The 20,072-nt window shown below is 43.3% G+C and overlaps 1 protein-coding gene across 2 annotated transcripts; it reads left to right on the top strand.

Annotated features, from left to right (window-relative positions):
* The first annotated feature begins 291 nt into the window (after positions 1–291).
* Positions 292–2,335, top strand: LOC100501681 (uncharacterized). 2 transcript variants are annotated; one of them, NM_001323284.1, is made up of 3 exons: positions 312–768; positions 835–877; positions 1,794–2,335. In NM_001323284.1, the coding sequence occupies exons 1-3, from the start codon at positions 392–394 to the stop codon at positions 1,842–1,844; spliced, it is 471 nt and encodes a 156-aa protein (NP_001310213.1). In that variant the 5' UTR covers positions 312–391; the 3' UTR covers positions 1,845–2,335. The 2 variants fall into 2 exon arrangements, with proteins under 2 accessions (XP_008668549.1, NP_001310213.1); XM_008670327.3 differs by lacking the exon at positions 835–877 and having other exon boundaries at positions 292–791; positions 1,794–2,103.
* The last annotated feature ends 17,737 nt before the right edge of the window (positions 2,336–20,072 follow it).

The following is a 20,072-nucleotide window of genomic DNA, read 5'->3' as shown; positions in this document are numbered from 1 at the left end:
CGAGTGGCAGGATTCTTGATCACTTTAGGACGCCACTTACTCCATTCACGTTGCAAGCACTTGTATGTACTCAAGATTGGTTGCGAAGACCTATTCCCATATATATATATATATAGATATAGTATTTAGAGCCCTGGGCTCTATTTAATTATAGGAAGCCTCGACCGCCCGCTTGGTCGACCACGCGCACCATCCGGTCCACTTACTATAATGTTTACGCTTAGTTATACACAGGTTTACGCTCATGTAGCATCATATAAAAACTACCGCTCTACTTGGCCTTTCCGCGATGGCTGAGACTAGGGTTTCAGTGGCGGCGGTTGCACGACATGAGGGAGCGCAGCGAAGCCAGCACAACCGCGGTGGACAAGCGTCCCCATAGACGAGATCCATGGCGGAGCGCTGGAAGAGCGTCTCCTCCGTGCCGAAGGCCGAGAACGCGCGGCCGACGGGACGATGGCCGGCGGCGAAGCCCAAGGCGTCGGACCTGCTCGCCCATAGCCTTGACTGCAGCCTCGACCGCAAGGACTCCATCCTCGCCGCCATCCACCTCCTCCGCCGCTCTATGGCCTTCGACTCCACGACATCTCTCTCGTCGTCCGACCCAGCCGCTCCAGACCTCTACGCGTCCTCTGACACCGACATCGTCTCCTCTGGTAGCAACTCGGTAGCCAGTGATCCGCCGCGTCAGGGCATCAGCGTGCCGGCGAGGTTCTGGCAGAAAACCAATAGCCGCATGCTACATGCAAGCTCAAGAATTGCAATAAGGTTGTTCTGAAACTCCGAAAGAGGTGGGTGTTGACTATGGCATGCACTGATTTTTTATTTTTGCAGCGGTAGGTCTGATTTTGGAAGCAGGAGTCGTTGCATCACATTGGTGAGTATTGAATCTTATCTATTAAAACTCCTTGTCGTTTGCTTGCACCAGAGCCTTCCAACGCCAGCGCAAGAAGCGTCCTGTCAGATCGTCTATTATGAGTTGGGATATATAGTTTCATATCATTTAGGCCTCTAAGGTGTTATAGAAGTAAATACTCTGCTTTGAGATATATTGTTTAATATCAGTTAAGTGTGCAATAGTTAAACTTCATATTTCTTGTTGGAGAGTGATTCTGAATAGTTAATCTTGCTAAATATGTATATTCAGAATCACAAACGCCAGCGCAAGAATGACTTGTGCCATTATGCAAATATTTTCGAAATTATTGATGACACCATTGTAGCGTATCTACAATGTTTCAATTGTATAAAAGGAGTAAAAAATGTGATGTTTTTAACAGATTTTTTTAATTGAAAGAAATAGATCTATTAGCTAATTAATAAATCGGTTCAAGTAAAATAACCACCCTTCTCATGATTACCTTTTTGTCCATTTTAATAGTTCTACTGATAGCAATATTTTTGTGCTAAAACATGTGATAAATTAATGGATAAATCATATTAAGATACAGTTTAGTTCTACAACAAGTTCAATTTGATGACAACTTCTCTGAAAAATCAAAACACATTCTTCTGAACTTGAAATAAATAAGGTGTTGATGGTCAATTGAACTGACCACATTTTAGGGAGCTGCAAGTGAAGAGCTATGTCTCTCTTTCACCCTTTATATTCAGTTGGAAGTCCTTGTTAGATAATTATGCAAGTCTGCAATTGTTTAGAAATTGTCAACTATATGTTGCTAGTAACTTATATATTAATACTAGAGTCTGTTTCAGACTTTTAGAGCCCGTGTTCAATGTACAATTAGTTCAAGTTTCAGTGTACATAATAACTCAATTGTTTTGTTTTATAGGATGCACCTGGCTCATCGTCATTACTCTTCACCTGGCACAGTGGCACCTAACACTTGTGCATTATGTTGAGTCTTCAAGAAGAACGTCATCAGCACCGAGGTGGATGTCCTGCAAGTGCAGTGCAACATGGCGCTCTGGACTATTCAAGATTCAAGTCAAATTAGGCTAAGATGTTTACAATGCCGAGACGATTGGAAGCTGAAATTTGTGAATCTATGGTCCATAACTTCTATAGTTGTTTACAAGCACAAAAGAGCAAATAATTTATTGTTCCCTTATGCCATATCACACTTTGATGTTTCCATGTCACAGGGGGAGTTCTGCTTACTTCAAAAGAACACTGACAAGCTAGATTTAAGACGACGAGTTCACATGGCTATAGACATTATGAGTACTGTTTATCTTTCTATAAAGTTCTTTGAAATTGCAGGCCAAATCAATGATTGATATTGTTTTTTGTAATTAACAATGATTAGCAGAGAATTGGATAAACATTCTGTGTTGTCAAGAAGCATAATGAATAAAACAGAGAAGCATTACCGTGTCATTAATTGTTGATTGGCATGTATTAGTTAGCTTCAGTGAATTAAAATATGTAATATGGTATATAGTCTTATTATACTTAATGCCGTAATTTGGGACACATTCGCCGTCACGAAACAGATCAACAATTTACGCTAAAATTTGTACTCATTTACGCTATTTCGGTTCACGTTTTATGATTAAATTCACCCGAGCCAGAACCCTAGCATGATCGGCTGCACGCGATTTTCACGCCGTAATTTTGGGCCCTGTTTGCTGTTACAAAACAGATATAAGATTTACGCTAAATTTCGTATTTATTTACGATGTTTTAGCTCACGTTTTACACTAGAATCTCTGCACGCGATTTTCACGCCGTAATTTTTGGCTCCGTTTGCTGTTACAAAACAGATATAGGATTTACGCTAAATTTTGTACTCATTTACGCTGTTTTAGCTCACGTTTTACGCTGGAATCGGCTCGAGCCAGGACCCGCGCACGATCGGCTGGACGCGATTTTCACGCCGTAATTTTAGGCCACGTTTACTGTTACAAAACAGATATAGGATTTACGCTAAATTTCGCACTCATTTACGTTGTTTTAGCTCACGGTTTACGCTGGAATCCGCCCGAGCCAGAACCACATACTACATGATTTATGCTGTCAAGTACATGTCATTATGCAGTCGTAAACGCTGTCCACAGTGTCATATTCGTTCCACGTGATTCAGGCATCAAAAGATTCCTTTATGCATGGTTTACGCATCTTTATCCATATATATATGCATTCGTATATTGCCTTACGCTTATCGTCCTGGATTCTTGGCTGTCGACTGCATGGCTGACGCAAGCACGCGGGTGCTGGGTCGACCGCGTCCTGGCTGGGGCTTCCATTAGTAGGGGAAGCCCAGGGCTTTTATTACCTCTTCCCTATATATATATATATATATATATATATATATATATATATATATATATATATATGAGAATATGGAGCAATTGACTGAACTAGAAAAAGGTAAACAAACTTTATATACTTCATAGTTGACCCAACATGAATACATTTATATTAATTTATCTGGATTCTATTTCATTTCAGAGCTAGTTGGAGAACACAATGAGAAAGGGAATCCTAAGCGCAAGTTTGATGGCTCTATTTCCATTATAGGATCAGTTCACATGGAAGCAAGTCAAGCAAAGGGTCATGTTAAAGGGGCATTAGTGATTATACCCCTCTTTGGTCTTGCAATTATGATTTTACCCCTTGTTTTTTCAACTTTGTGATTTTACACTCTCCCCATTTGCAAAACGAAGCCCTATCATACCCTTGCGTTGTTACGTGCAACTTTCAGTGTTAAATCTGATGTGAAAAGACAAAATGATCATTCAATTTACTATGATTAAACGATAGTCACCTAGAGGGGGTGAATAGGTGACGCCTAAAAACACAACTTAAAAAGAATTGAACTAATTTAGATGTTAGTGCAAAGTTTAGACCAAGTTAAGGCGACAACGAAGAAAAGTTCTTGCAGTCGATTGCTCTTTTAGATTTGGAATTATAACTTAGAGCAATAATACAAGTGAACTCAAGTAGGGATGAAAACGGACGGAAACGGACGGAAAAACCCCTCTCCCGTTTCCGTATCCACATTTTATCATCGGAAACGGGATCGGGTCCGGAATAGTCGGGAACGGAAACGGGAGCGGGATAAACGGAATTGCGAAAACGAACGGAAATGGAAATACTAACGGAAACTCATAATTTAATACAAATAGAAATGTTATTGATGTTTGACTAGTGATTGATTGGCAGAACAATAACATAAAACAAATAGATATAGAGAGGCAACATTCTACTGTTGTTTGGTTGCTAAATGTGTACATTTAGCTACATCTGATGTTGTTTAAGACTTTACATCACTTGTCATTTGAAAAGAGCCGGTGGTTACAATGGCCAATTGTGCTATAATTTATCACCTAAATACACGATGATTTAGTTTATATACTAATACATATTAGGCTCGTCCCATATTTGTCAAATACGGAATAAATACGGGTTCAATCCGGAAAAAACGGGATCCCGCAAAAACGGACGGAATACGCTCTCTCCCGTTTCTGTCCCGTTTCCATATTTTTCCGTAAATACGGAAACGGTCGGGTCAAATGTAGAAAACGGTACGGGTCGGGATGGGATTTTTTCCGTCCGTTTTCAACCCTAAACTCAAGAACTTAGGATGAGGGAGAAAGAATAAACTGCAAAGATGAAATACACAAGACAAGATAATTTATCTCGTGGTTCGATCAAGCCTTAAATGCTTGCCTACTCCACATTGTGTTGTCCCAAAGGACGATGGTAGGGATGGCAATTTAACCCGCAAACCAAAAAGGTGCGGGTATGGGTGAAGATTTTGATCGGCAGGTGCAACCCGCACCTGACCCAAAGTTTCACGGGTGTGGGTGTGGTTTTCTATTACAACTTGTGGGTGACCCGGACCCGACCCGAAATTTGGTTTATTCTTCATTTTGTGTAATAATGGTTAAGATACAATAGTAATTATTTTGAATAAGTAGCTTGGCTAATGATTCATGAAGTGTTTTGTTGCTGCTCAACGTGAGAAGGCTTAAATTTTGTAAATATAACTCAAGTATTGTTGATATTTAATTGCTTATAGCTGAATTATTGTTTAAAAGTGTACATTGAGTAAAACCCGCGGGTGACCTAAAACCCGACAGTTTTGGTTGCGGGTTTAGAATTGCACCCGCGGGTGGGTTTTTGCTCCACCCGGCCCAAACCCGACCAATTGCCATCCCTAGACGAGGGTTGCACTTAACCCTTCTTAAGTGATCCAACAATCAACTTGAGGCCATGATTCTTCCTTATATCTCCTTTTCTCCTCGCAAGATCTCCACAGATCAGAGTCTCTTGCAGTCGTACATGAGTAGGGGTGGACATTTTTTCACCGATACCGAAAAATCGAACCAAACTTTTAAAAACCGACCCGAAGTTTCGGCGTTTCAGTGTTGGGTTCGGTTTTTGCGTTGTAACCACCAAAACATCGGAAAGAAAATAACGACGAGGCTCTAGGGGCTTAGGGAAAGGGTTAGGCACGTTCTGGGCGACACGGCGAACACGACCGTGGGTATCACGCCGGTCTGGGAGCAGCAGAGGGCACAGACCGCAGCGAAAAGGTACCACAGCGGTGCAGACCTACTCCGGTGAACAATTGTGCGACAACGAGGACGATTAACAGGGAAATAGAGGCGCGGGGAGGTCGCTTACCACACGCACAAACTCACGAACGCCTGGAGGACGGCGGGGAGGCGGTGAGGACACCGGTCGACGACGGAGGCTCTCCGGCTGTGCAAGAAGTGCTCCATTGAGCACGGACCGAGCAACCTAGAGGAGGAAAGGGCGAATCAAAGGGTGTCTCGGGCTGTGGGTGATGCGGCGGAGCTTACCGAGGCAACGGATGCGACGGGGACTCAACGACGGTCGCGGAATGGTTGTGGTCCTCGGTGAGCGGCGGCGGAACTCGGCTGGTCATGTGCACAGAGCGAGAGAGCTCGGTTGAGGGCTAAAAGTCGCCTAGAGGGGGGGTGAATAGGCGAAACCTGAAATTTATAACTTTAAACACACACTACAAGCCGGGGGTTAGCGTTAGAATTAAATCCAAGTCCAAAAGAGAAGGGAAAACAAGTCAACCAAGAATAAAGGTGAGTGAACACGGTGATTTGTTTTACCGAGGTTCGGTTCCAAAGAACCTAGTCCCCGTTGACGAGGTCACAAACACCGGGTCTATTTCAACCATTTCCCTCTCTCAAACGGTCACTTAGACCGAGTGAGCCTTCTTCCTTAATCTCACGGGTCACTAAGACCCCACAAGGACCACCACACACTTGGTATCTCTTGTCTTGCTTACAAAGCTCTTGAGAATAAGAGTAAGAAAAGAAAAAGGCCAAGCCAAGCAACAAGATCAACAAAAGAACACAAGAACAACTTCTCTCAAGTCCCTAATGGAATTGAGTTGATTTTGGAGACTAAGAGAGGATACAATCTATTTGATGTGTCTTGGAGTGGAGTCTTTTGCTGTTGTATTGAATGGGATGTTTGAATGCTTGGATGAATATGAATGAGGTGGTTGGGGGGTATTTATATCCCCTAACCACTTCCATAGCCGTTGGGGAGGTTGCTGGCGATGTGCGCACCGGACAGTCCGGTGGGCCACCAGACAGGCATTGTTCCTTGTCTGGTGTGCCGCCACGTCACCCAACCGTTAGGGTTCGGAGTTGGGTTGACCGTTGGAGCTTTGTCCACTTGTGGCACCGGACAGTCTGGTGCCACACTGGACAGTCCGGTGTCCCTCTAACTTGCTGCTCTGACTTCTGCGCTGCACTATTGATCTGTCAGAGTCGACCGTTGCGCGCAGATAGTCGTTGCTCTGCTGGCTCACCGGACAGTTCGGTGGCACATCGGACAGTCCGGCGAATTATAGCGGAGTGCGCCTTCATTTTCCGGAGAGTGGCTGGTTGGCACCTATACGATCCTGGTGCACCAGACATTGTCCGGTGGCACACCAGACAGTCCGGTGCGCCATTCTTCAGCACACTCAAGTCCTTTTGCTCCTTTGGAATTGTGTCCCTAACTTGATTCTTTTATTGGTTTGTGTTGAACCTTATGCACCTGTAATACATGAATTCTAGACAAACTAGTTAGTCCATGTGTTTGTGTTGACTATCAACCACCAAAATTAGTTATAGGAAATGGTTAACCCAATTTCCCTTTCAATCTCCCCCTTTTTGGTGATTGATGCCAATACAAACCAAAGCAAATATAAAGTGCAGAAATGTAACTAGTTTGTATTTGGAATCTGCATAGGTTACTTAGAGTTAAACTAATTGAAAATCTCACTAAGTATGAATGGATTGCTTTTTTATTTAACATTTTGGACCTCATTTGCTCCACTTGTTTTGTTTTTACAAATCTTTTTGGAAAATCTTTTCAAAGTCTCTTTACAAATAGTCAAAGGTATAGGAATAATATTGTAAGAAGTATTTTTAAGATTTCAAATTACTCCCCCTGTTTCAAATGCTTTTCCTTTGACTAATTAAAACTCCCCCTGAATGAAATTCACCTCTTAGCTTTCAAGAGGGTTTTGAGATAGATATCAATTTGAATTTTGTACTTTCACAAGACAAGTGAAACATAGATACCAATTGATATCAAAAACTAATTTGGGAATACATCAATTGAAATAAATACCAATTGAAGAATATCAATTAAAATTACATTTCAATTTTTTTTTGAAATGGTGGTGGTGCGGTCCTTTTGCTTTGGGCTTAATACTCTCTCCCCTTTGGCATTAATCACCAAAAACGGAGACTTTGAGAGCCCTTTCTCATCTTTCTCCTCCATTGGTAAAAGAAATATGAGTCAAAGATTATACCAATTGAGAGTTTATAGAGTAGCGGTAAAGGTTAAGTGATACCGTCAGAGTATTGTGGAGTGGAAGCCTTGTCTTTGACGAATACTCCATTTCCCTTTCAATCTAAGACTAAGTATAGAAATACACTTGAAAACACATTAGTCTTAGCCTTGGCACAAGAGGAATAAGAAATATGTATTTGTACCATAATGAAAGAGACATGATCAAAGGTATATAAATGAGCTATGTGTGCAATTGTTCAATCAAAATTCCGAGAATCAAGGATATTTAGCTCATTCCTAAGTTTGCTAAAGGTTTTCTCATCTAGTGGCTTGGTAAAGATATCGGCTAATTGATTCTTGGTGTTTACATAAGCTATTTCGATATCCCCTTTTGTTGGTGATCCCTCAGAAAGTGATACCGGATGTCTATGTGCTTAGTGCGGTTGTGTTCAACGGGATTATCCACCATGCGGATTGCACTCTCATTATCACATAGGAGAGGGAGTTTGCTCAATTTGTAGCCATAGTCCCTGAGGGTTTGCCTCATCCAAAGTAATTGCGCACAACAATGGTCTGCGCAATGTACTCAGCTTCGGCGGTGGAAAGAGCTACAAAGTTTTGTTTCTTTGAAGCTCATGACACCAGGGATCTCCCCAGAAACTGACAAGTCCCTGATGTGCTCTTCCTATCAATTTTACACCCTGCCCAATCGGCATCGGAATATCCTATTAAATCAAAAGTGGATTGCTTGGGGTACCAAAGCCCAAACTTAAGAGTGTAAACTAAATATCTCATGATTCTCTTTACGGCCCTAAGCTGAACTTCCTTATGATTTGCCTGAAATCTTGCACACATGCATATATAGAAAGCATAATATTCGATCGAGATGCACATAAATAGAGTAAAGATCCTATCATCGACCGGTATACCTTTTGACCTACTAATTTACCTCCCGTGTCGAGGTCGAGATGTTCATTAGTTCCCATGGGTGTCTTGATGGGTTTGCCATCCTTCATCCCAAACTTCTTAAGTATATCTTGAATGTATTTGGTTTGGTTGATGAAGGTGCCATCTTGGAGTTGCTTGATTTGGAATCCAAGGAAATACTTCAGCTCCCCCATCATAGACATCTCGAATTTCTGTATCATGATCCTACTAAACTCTTCACAAGTTGACTTGTTAGTAGACAAAAATATAATATCATCAACATAAATTTGGCATACAAACAAATCTTTTGCAATAGTCTTAGTAAAGAGAGTAGGATCGACTTTTCTGACTTTGAAGTCATTAGTGATAAGAAAATCTTGCAGGCATTCATACCATGCTCTTGGAGCTTGCTTGAGCATATAAAGCGCCTTTGAGAGTTTATACACATGGTTAGGGTACTCACTATCTTCAAAGTCGGGAGGTTGCTCAACATAGACCTCTTCCTTGATAGGGCCATTGAGGAAGGCACTTTTCACGTCCATTTGATAGAGCTTAAAGCCATGGTAAGTAGCATAGGCAAGTAATATACGAATTGACTCAAGCCTAGCTACTGGTGCATAAGTTTCATCAAAGTCCAAACCTTCGACTTGTGAATAACCTTTGGCCACAAGTCGAGCTTTGTTTCTTGTCACCACACCATGCTCATCTTGCTTGTTGCGGAATACCCACTTGGTACCTACAATATTTTGATTAGGACGTGGAACTAAATGCCATACCTCATTCCTCGTGAAGTTGTTGAGCTCCTCTTGCATAAACAACACCCAATCCGCATCTCTTAGTGCATCCTCTACCATGTATGGCTCAATAGAGGATACAAAAGAGTAATGTACATAGAAATGAGCAACTCGAGATCTAGTAGTTACCCCCTTATGAATGTCACCAAGGATGGAGTTGACGGGGTGATCTCATTGAATTGCTTAGTGGACTCTTGGGTGTGGCGGTCTTTGACCCTAAATTTCTTGATCATCTTCCTTGTCTTCATCATCTTCATCTCCCCCTTGATCATTGTTCTCCTCTTAAGGTGGCTCATCCTCTTGATCTTCATCTTCATTATCTTGAGCCTGATCATCATCTTGAGTTGGTGGAGATGATTGGTTGGAATATGAGGGTTGATCTTGTGTTTGTGGAGGCTCTTCGGATTCCTTAGGACACACATCACCAATGGACATGTTACTTAGCGCGACGCATGGAGCCTCTTCATCATCTAATTCATCAAGATCAATTTGCTCCACTTGGGAGCCATTAGTCTCATCAAACACAATGTCACAAGTAACCTCAACCAATCCAGTGGATTTGTTGAAGACCCTATATGCCCTTGTGTTTGAGTCATAACCAAGTAAAAAGCATTCTACAGCTTTAGGAGAAAATTAAGATTTTCTACCTCTTTTAACAAGAATAAAGCATTTACTCCTAAAGACTCTAAAATATGAAACATTGGGATTTTTACCAGTGAGGAGTTCATATGATGTCTTCTTGAGGATTCGGTGAAGATATAACCGGTTGATGGAGTAGCAGACGGTGTTAATCGCCTCGGCCCAAAACCGGTCCGGTGTCTTGTACTCATCAAGCATGGTTCTTGCCAAATCCAGTAGAGTTCTATTCTTCCTCTCTACCACACCATTTTGTTGAGGTGTGTAGGGAGAAGAGAACTCATGCTTGATGCCCTCTTCCTCAAGAAAACCTTCAATTTGTGAATTCTTGAACTCCGTCCCATTATCGCTTCTTATCTTTTTGATCCTTAATCCGAACTTGTTTTGAGCCCATCTTAAGGATCCTTTTAAGGTCTCTTGTGTAGCATCCCAAAAATTCAAATCCTGAAATATTCTCAAACTCGCTCTAAATTCAAAATGAATTTCAAATTTCATTTCAAAATGTTTGTTTGCGAGTTGATATCAGCAAATAAATTATAGTGGTCTATATTCTCTCTAAAATCCTCCTCAAAATATCCTACAAATATTTCCCCAGTGATCACCCTCAAACTCTTTCAGAAATACTGCCCAAATATTTCAATGATATATCTCCAAGTATTTTCTTCCTGAGAAATACCTTCAGAATCATTTTTGAAGTCCCTACAAATATTTTCTTCATAACTTTACTCATGCTCATACGTATACGTATGCCTCCAGTGTCATACGGTGAGCTATACAAGCTAATTACACTCATATAAGACAAATCCATGCTAATCTCCCACTAATCCTCTCATCCTCCCACTAATCCTCTCATCCCTCCCCCTAATCCCCCCACCATGGCTATAAATAGAGGGGCAAGGGCCTCCTCTCATCCCACCCCAAGCCATTTCATGGCAACTCCCTCCCTCCCCCCCCCCACACGCCCACTCCCACTCCACCTCCCACACAAGCACCCACTAGCACAAGGATCGTTCGGTCGTTCTTCGATCGTTCGTCCCCCCGTTCTTAGTTTGTTCGTTCGTTCGTCCGATCGTCCGATCGTTCATGGTTCGTTCGTCCGTTCGTTCGTCCAAATAATCTTTTTCCTGTCGTTATGCTGCCAAAATTCCGATCATTCGTTCGATCATTCGATCGTTCATAGTTCCTATTCATCGTCACTATTCACTGTTCATCGTTCGTTCATACAACTATTCACCATCACTATTCACTATTACTATTCACCATTACTATTCATCGTTACTATTCATCGATCATCCGATCACCCCAAATTTCAACTACTCATCCATCATGTTGTCCAGTCCACCTAAGACCAGCCAGACCTATATTCCAGTCATACGAACTCTGGTGACTGTGATTTTCATTCCAGTAGGGAACTTCCCATCTGGTCACCCATCCTAGATTTATTCAAGTTGAGCACGCTTAACTTTGGATTCTTTCAAGCCAGACTTCCAAAAAGAAAGGCAAACCATGTTTGAATGGATACGTCTTCAATACTATAAAAGTTGGCCCAAGATACCACAGCCCACTCGGACCAGAATACCACAGCATTCCAGCTATTTGGGTCCCGCCTCACTGATGTCTGATGTGACACAGTAGGTAGGAACAGTTTCCACCAACACAAACCTCTGCCCAAGAAAAGCCGAAAAATAATTCCTCGCACCCCGCTCAAAAATACATTTGTATTTTTGATTTTCCAAATATCTATAAATATTCAAATTCTAGAATATTCCAAGAATATTCCTTTCCTTTTCTTTTTCTCCCTATGATTAAACTCAGATTTCAGTCATTCTTGTTTCTAAAATTCTTGTCAAACTATTCCCTATCCAACCATGTCATCCCTTAAGCATGGTTCATATTCCAGAAAACTCCCAAAATACTCTTGTCCCATATTCTGCCTATAACTCTCCTGTTCATATTAAGTCAGACGATTCATTCGTCACTATTCTCACCAACAGTGAACTTCAGTGTGCTACACCACATACACCCAAATATAAATACACACGGCTACCCTCTCCCACTCCACACACTCAACACACTCAGCCAAGGCAAACACCTCACCCACTCAGTTACTCCGCTCTGCCGGCTACACGCATAGTGTCGCTTCGTCTCCAGTCCACCCTCCTGGTAAGCACCTTCGCTCCACCACCAGCAGTATCTCAACACCACATGACACAGATTCTACTCACGACTCTACCCATCCATATATCGCTATTCTGACCACTATACTAAATATTTGTTGGTATACTTGTTGGTTTGTATGTTTGTTTGTTCATGTTGCATAGTTATCAGAGCGTTCGTGCCGTCTCGTGGAGGACAGATCTGCAAGTCTACTCCAGGTAGTGGAGCTAGAAGCCAGTTCCGCGAGCTCCTCTTCCCCCTTCGCCGGATAAGCACGGCAAGCTCACTGGATCCCTTTGATGCATAAATTACCTATGTTTTTCAACCACAACCCTCAGCCTGTTATTTTATGCATGATATGATTCTGAGACAAGTTATTATGGCCATCCAGCCGCTTGCCGCAATCAATCCCTGATATATTTGTTACAAATGATTTGAGGAAAGGTGTGAGTTTTCAAAAGAAAATGCTTTTCAAAATGTGTATGATGAAGGGTTTTCACCCTTATCACCTTTGAGTAGGGATGATCAGAGACTCTCTGGTTTAGGGGAGGGCCTAAGGTGATGGCTCAGCTGGTTTAGGTGTGAGCAGAAGGATTTTCCCCTCACATAAGGACCGGTTTGTCATCCTTCACTACCTATACTCATGATAAGTACAACCACTCGAGACTGTGTGGGCAGTCACTCAATCTGAACTCGTACGGTCCAACCCTAGGGTTATGAAAGCTGGGGAGCACCGGGAGGATAAGGAGGGGGAATGTTTTGTCCGGTTTGGACATGGCGGTGGCCTGACTCCTTTCGGTATAACCGTTAAGGTTAGGACGTGCGAGGAAAGAAAGAGATTCGGCATTCGGGTCTCACGACGGTGAGATCGCAGAAACCGGACTAGTGGGTAAAGTGTGCACCTCTGCGCAGAGTTTGAAAACCTATTCGAATAGTCCGTGTCCACAGGAATGGACGAGTCTGGTATGGTATGGCAATTAATGTTTTGTTTTCAAAAAAGGGTGCGTTTGAGAAAAATGGTTTTTAAAAGGTCTGGCGGTTGAGCCGTGAGCTATGGTGGACGGGAAGTCCAGTAGCTGTTTTTGAAAATGAAAACCAGTGGGAAACTGCTGAGATACCTGGATGGTTTAGTCCAGGGGATTTTGTTCTAATATTGAAAAACTTCCTGCTCCTTTGGGAGAGGATGTGCTTTGCAAAATACAAAATGTTTTACAAAACAACCCTGCATAAAATATTGCTGTTTCTGCAAAATATCCTGAGCTCTAGATATTCCATGCATTATATCTGATTTCCCCATTCCGCGGGTGAAGGTGGGCTGCTGAGTACGTTTGTACTCACCCTTGCTTATTTGTTGTTTTTCAGAAAAAGGAGATCGGGTAAGAGTTACGACTTTTCCCAACCTTGTCTGTGGTTGTTGGACCGCTGAATTGCTTCGCTATGTATATCAGGCTGCTTCAGCCCCACTCTGATGATATGTCCCGAGTTGTGGACCAACTCTTAAAGTTGTTCCCACCTTTATAGGTTTGTATCATTTAAGCAGATATGTAATCATCTGATGTATAAATGTGTTTACTAGCCTCTTGGGACTAGTAATTGTATCACATTTGAGTCCCAGAGGATTGGGGCGCTTCAGGTGGTATCTGAGCTGTTAGGTTGGCCGCAGGACGTAACCCTTAGCCTGATCAAAAGTTTTTGAGTCAAAACTATTTTCTTAAAAAAATCTTGCTCTCATCCCTTCATTTCAAAAATGCTTTCCCCTTTCCTTCTCTCAGAAGTCAGATGGAGGTCCGCTGCCAAACTAGCTTTTGCCAGAATGAAGATGGTTTCCTCAAGTTGCTGAAAGCATGCACAGTTCGCCTCGGAATCAGGAGCCAGCCAGAGTATGATGGTCGTGAATTCGTCGAGCATGGCATAGAGAAATGTGTTGTGACTGTGTACATTGGATCCAGTCCACACCATGTGGAATGGAGTGTCACTGCTGCTGGGCACAGATTCAAAGACACCTGCCAAGTCATCGCTCGCAAGGCATTGAGGGCCTTGTGTCAAATTTATGAAGAAGAAGTGGCCGATACCCCGCTCAGATTCTTTCCGCCCTTTCAGAGAAACCGTCCAGTTTGGATGGCCAGGATGCGTGCATTGGAAGGGCAGCTGCTGCTTGAGGACGACCCCACAGTCGCGTACCTCACTGCATACCTGCTCACCCTGGATGCACAATATGATTTCTTGGCTCGGCACCACCCTCAGATGATTGCCCGAGCAGAAGATGCAGAGAAGCTCAACCGTAAGCTCCATGTGGATCTCACCTCAGCTCAAGCCCGTGTAGCTGCCTTGGAAAGTCGTGAAGCCATTGCTGTTGAAGCCCTGAAGCAAGCCAAGGATGAGCACGTCCAGAAGGCCTACTTGGTAACCCATAACCAACGTAGAGCCCTGCGGATCCAAGAGCCCGCTTCATCCAACCCTGTTCAACCCATCAGAGCTAAAGACCCCCAGATTCTTGAAGGTCACCCGGTCTCTATCAGAGGAGAGAGGAAGGCTTGGGAACTCCCGGAAGGATCCATAGTCTTGGAAGGAATTCCAGTCTTCCCTCAGGCTACGGATAAGCAAGAGCACCCCAAGTCCTCCCAAGATCCCCCGCCAGAGTTGTTTGAGCCCCTAACCATGAAGAAGATTCCAGCACCGTCTCGCAAGATCAAAGAAGAACCTGCAAGCACCCCACCAGCACCGCCGCCCTCTGAGGAGCTACAAGAGCCAGTCCCGCTTGAAGAAGAGTTCAACCCTGTCCTGCCATCTCAGTCGCCGCCAGAAGAAGTCATCAACATCAGCTCCCTCTTGACCCATTCAGGAGATGTCTCAGATTGAAGTTGTGTGCCAGCCTTGCCAGAAGAGAAGCTGCCAGATCTGAGTTAGTTATGCCCAGTCCTCTGCATGCATTGGGTAGTGAAGTTTTTCTTCACTCTGGCTAGAGCCCTGCATGTATGAGAGGTAATCGTGTAGAGTCGTGTTTTGCAAAACTCTAATTGTGTGGCTCCCTAGGGCATTTCAAAATGAATTTCGCTTGATGTTTTCTCCCCTTTTGAGTGCATATGTGGTGCTCTAACGTTAGTGCTCATAAGTCTTGTTTAGCATAGTTCTCAATTCAGGAGCCAAGCAATAGTAGTTATGCTTAGCCCCGAATCTGAGTAGTTCGTGCCTTGAAAAACTCTATTCTTCCCTTATTCAAAACGTTTGATTTGTTTGTGCTTATCATTGCTGAGCTTGTGTGTTCTCTTTATTTTTAAGAAAGGTTTTCTCTAAAAACACAGATCACAAATTAGAGCTAATCCCCACCTTATGCTTCCATTCTCATCTTAACCCATCTCAAGAGAAAAGCACCTTACCCAAGAAGATACCGGGAAGCTTACCCTTGAAGCCTGGAATAAGCTACAGAAGAAACCAGTCTAGCCGCTCAGTCAAAAGGATCGACCGTGAGAATCAAAGTGCTACCCCTGAGTCAAAGTAAACAGAAAAAGAGGATAGAAGGAGTTATTACCATACAGAGAGGCAAAGATTCTTGGAACCAGAGACCACAAAACATCAGGGTCATTGACCCCACCACCCACCCGTGCTCCCCGCATGCGTGCCCTGCCTCCATGCGCACTACCACCGCCCCATGCCCCCTTTGCAGCGCACCCACCGCCGCCATTACCGCCAGCAACACCATCCCCCCTCCATCGCACTTGTTGCCTTGTGTCACCTGCTCCATCACCACCACTCCGCAACCGAGCACCCACACTCGCTATAAACCCCCCCACCAGCTCCCTCAGTTCCCATCCCAAGCAAAACACTCCAGATAAAAACCCCTCTGCCAAATCGCAAGCAACCCCATTTTCCACTCCCTCGCCCCTAAGATCACAATGCTTGGTGATTCTTGGGTTGAAGACTGTTGTACATGGTTCAATATCTTCGATGTCCTCCTCTGTATGATGGTAATACTCTTTGATAGAATCCTCCAGTGGGAAGAGCAAAGAGAAAGAAAGGGTCAGTGAAAAGAAGATAGTGAAGATAAGATAAGAAGAAGGTTCTCCTAGAATCAACCCTGTGTCAGTCATTTCTCCGCAGCCTACTCAAGCAGCAACAGCAGAAGAAGGCCCCGTAACACCCTTGTTATGAGGTACTTCAAGGAGTTCAAATCCCCAAGATTCAAGAGATCTACCCTCATTCTTTTTAAGTGGGGTAGTGTTCCAGTAAGGTTCCTGCTATGGAGAAAAAGAAGAAGGCCTGTAGCAAGCTTGTGAAGGACCAGATCATTAAAACATATAAGTTTCTGGATGAGAAGTGGTCACCCAAATTTTGTTGATGAAGCACCGGAAGACCAACCAAGGAAGGAATCCATGTGGGAGTTCGCAAGAGGAAGGTTTGCGTGTCGGCATCGATGCTTCTTCAATAAGCTAGCTGCCAAGCGAAACCTAGAAGATGATTCTTTGAGTAGACAGAATCAACGTTTGCAATCAGCAACCAGATGCCCCTCAAAGGCTATATTTTGTTGAAGCTCTATCTCCTCGAAGAGTTTGCAAAGTGAAGATATGTAGCTGAAGTAAAGCTATACCCATAACCCTTCTAAGCCGAATCTCGAGGACGAGATTTCTTTTAAGTGGGGTAGATTTGTAGCATCCCAAAAATTCAAATCTTGAAATATTCTCAAACTCGCTCTAAATTCAAAATGAATTTCAAATTTCATTTCAAAATGTTTGTTTGCGAGTTGATATCAGCAAATAAATTATAGTGATCTATATTCTCTCTAAAATCCTCCTCAAAATATCCTACAAATATTTCCCTAGTGATCACCCTCAAACTCTTTCAGAAATACTGCCCAAATATTCCACTGATATTTCTCCAAGTATTTTCTTCCGGAGAGATACCTTCAGAATCATTTTTGAAGTCCCTACAAATATTTTCTTCATAACTTTCCTCATGCTCATACGTATACGTATGCCTCCGGTGTCATACGGTGAGCTCTACAAGCTAATTACACTCATATAAGACAAATCCATGCTAATCTCCCACTAATCCTCTCATCCCTCCCCCTAATCCCCCCACCATGGCTATAAATAGAGGGGCAAGGGCCTCCTCTCATCCCACCCCAAGCCATTTCATGGCAACTCCCTCCCTCCCCCCACACGCCCACTCCCACTCCACCTCCCACACAAGCACCCACTAGCACAAGGATCGTTCGGTCGTTCTTCGATCGTTCGTCCCCCTGTTCTTAGTTTGTTCATTCGTTCGTCCGATCGTCCGATCGTTCATTGTTCATTCGTCCGATCGTTCGTCCGTTCGTTCGTCCAAATAATCTTTTTCCTGCCGTTATGCTGCCGAAATTCCGATCGTTCGTTCGATCATTCGATCGTTCATCATTCGTTCATAGTTCCTATTCATCGTTCATCGTTCGTTCATCGTCACTATTCACCGTTCATCGTTCGTTCATACGAACTATTCACCATCACTATTCACTATTACTATTCACCGTTACTATTCACCGTTACTATTCATCGATCATCCGATCACCCCAAATTTCAACTACTCATCCATAATGCTGTCCAGTCCACCTAAGACCAGCCAGACCTATATTCCAGTCATACGAACTCCGGTGACTGTGATTTTCATTCCAGTAGGGAACTTCCCATCTAGTCACCCATCCTAGATTTCTCCAAGTTGAGCACGCTTAACTTTGGGATTCTTTCAAGCCAGACTTCTAAAAAGAAAGGCAAACCATGTTTGAATGGATACGTCTTCAATCCTATAAAACCTGGCCCAAGATACCACAGCCCACTCGGACCAGAATACCACAGCATTCTAGCTATTTGGGTCCCGCCTCACTGCTGTCTGATGTGACACAGTAGGTAGGAACAGTTTCCACCAACATAAACCTCTGCCCAAGAAAAGCCCAAAAATAATTCCTCGCACCCCGCTCAAAAATACATTTGTATTTTTGATTTTCCAAATATCTCTAAATATCCAAATTCTAGAATATTCCAAGAATATTCCTTTCCTTTTTTTCTCCCTATGATTAAACTCAGATTTCAGTCATTCTTGTTTCTAAAATTCTTGTCAAACTATTCCCTATCCAACCATGTCATCCCTTAAGCATGGTTCATATTCCAGAAAACTCCCAAAATACTCTTGTCCCATATTTTGCCTATAACTCTCCTGTTCATATTAAGTCAGACGATTCATTCGTCACTATTCTCACCAACAGTGAACTTCACTGTGCTACACCACATACACCCAGCTATAAATACACCCAGCTACCGTCTCACACTCCACACACTCAACACCCTCAGCCAAGGCAAACACCCCACCCACTCAGTTACTCCGCTCTGCCGGCTACACGCATAGTGTCGCTTCGTCTCCAGTCCACCCTCCTGGTAAGCACCTTCGCTCCACCACCAGCAGTATCTCAACACCACATGACACAGATTCTACTCACGACTCTACCCATCCATATATCGCTATTCTGACCACTATACTAAATATTTGTTGGTATACTTGTTGGTTTGTATGTTTGTTTGTTCATGTTGCATAGTTATCGGAGCGTTCGTGCTGTTTCGTGGAGGTCAGATCTACAAGTCTACGCCAGGTAGTGGAGCTAGAAGCCAGTTCCGCGAGCTCCTCTTCCCCCTTCGCCGGATAAGCACGACAAGCTCACTGGATCCCTTTGATGCATAAATTACCTATGTTTTTCAACCACAACCCTCAGCCTGTTATTTTATGCATGATATGATTTTGAGACAAGTTATTATGGCCATCCAGCCTCTTGCCGCAGTCAATCCCTGATATATTTGTTACAAATGATTTGAGGAAAGGTGTGAGTTTTCAAAAGAAAATGCTTTTCAAAATGTGTATGATGAAGGGTTTTCACCCTTATCTCCTTTGAGTAGGGATGATCAGGGACTCCCTGGTTTAGGGGAGGGCCTAAGGTGATGGCTCAAATGGTTTAGGTGTGAGCAGAAGGATTGTCCCCTCACATAAGGACCGGTTTATCATCCTTCACTATCTGTACTCATGATAAGTACAACCACTCGAGACTGTGTGGGCAGTCACTCAATCTGAACTCGTACGGTCCAACCCCAGGGTTATGAAGGCTGGGGAGCACCAAGAGGATAAGGAGGGGGAATGTTTTGTCCGGTTTGGACATGGCGGTGGCCCGACTCCTTCCGGTATAACCGTTAAGGTTAGGACGTGCGAGGAAAGAAAGAGATTTGGCATTCGGGTCTCACGACGGTGAGATCGCAGAAACCGGACTAGTGGGTAAAGTGTACACCTCTGCGCAGAGTTTGAAAACCTATTCGAATAGTCTGTGTCCACAGGAATGGACGAGTCTGGTATGATATGGCAATTAATGTTTTGTTTTCAAAAAAGGGTGCGTTTGAGAAAAATGGTTTTTAAAAGGTCTGGCGGTTGAGCCGTGAGCTATGGTGGACGGGAAGTCCAGTAGCTGTTTTTTAAAATGAAAACCAGTGGGAAACTGCTGAGATACCTGGATGGTTTAGTCCAGGGGATTTTGTTCTAATATTGAAAAACTTCCTGCTCATTTGGGAGAGGATGCGCTTTGCAAAATACAAATGTTTTACAAAACAACCCTGCATAAAATATTGTTGTTTCTGCAAAATATCCTGAGCTCCAGATATTCCATGCATTATATCCTGAGCTCCAGATATTTAGTCCAGGGTTGTTCGCTGCGTCACTTGCCACGCCTAAAGTTGTCTAAGATTAGATAGGTTTGGTCAATTTAGACACGTATATGGTTTGTAACCACAATTGTGGCAAAATTTTCTCCAGCT

This window comes from Zea mays, chromosome 2, assembly GCF_902167145.1.
Source record: "Zea mays cultivar B73 chromosome 2, Zm-B73-REFERENCE-NAM-5.0, whole genome shotgun sequence".
Taxonomy (NCBI): domain Eukaryota; kingdom Viridiplantae; phylum Streptophyta; class Magnoliopsida; order Poales; family Poaceae; genus Zea; species Zea mays.
The sequence above is the reverse complement of the archived record's forward strand: the minus strand, read 5'-3'. Positions and strand labels throughout refer to the sequence as shown.

Coding starts and splice junctions, on each gene's coding strand:
- LOC100501681 (NM_001323284.1), top strand. CDS start 392: ATGGCGGAGCGCTGGAAGAGCGTCTCCTCCGTGCCGAAGGCCGAGAAC. Junction 769..834: donor AGCTCAAGAATTGCAATAAG/GTTGTTCTGAAA, acceptor TTATTTTTGCAG/CGGTAGGTCTGATTTTGGAA. Junction 878..1,793: donor GGAGTCGTTGCATCACATTG/GTGAGTATTGAA, acceptor TTTGTTTTATAG/GATGCACCTGGCTCATCGTC.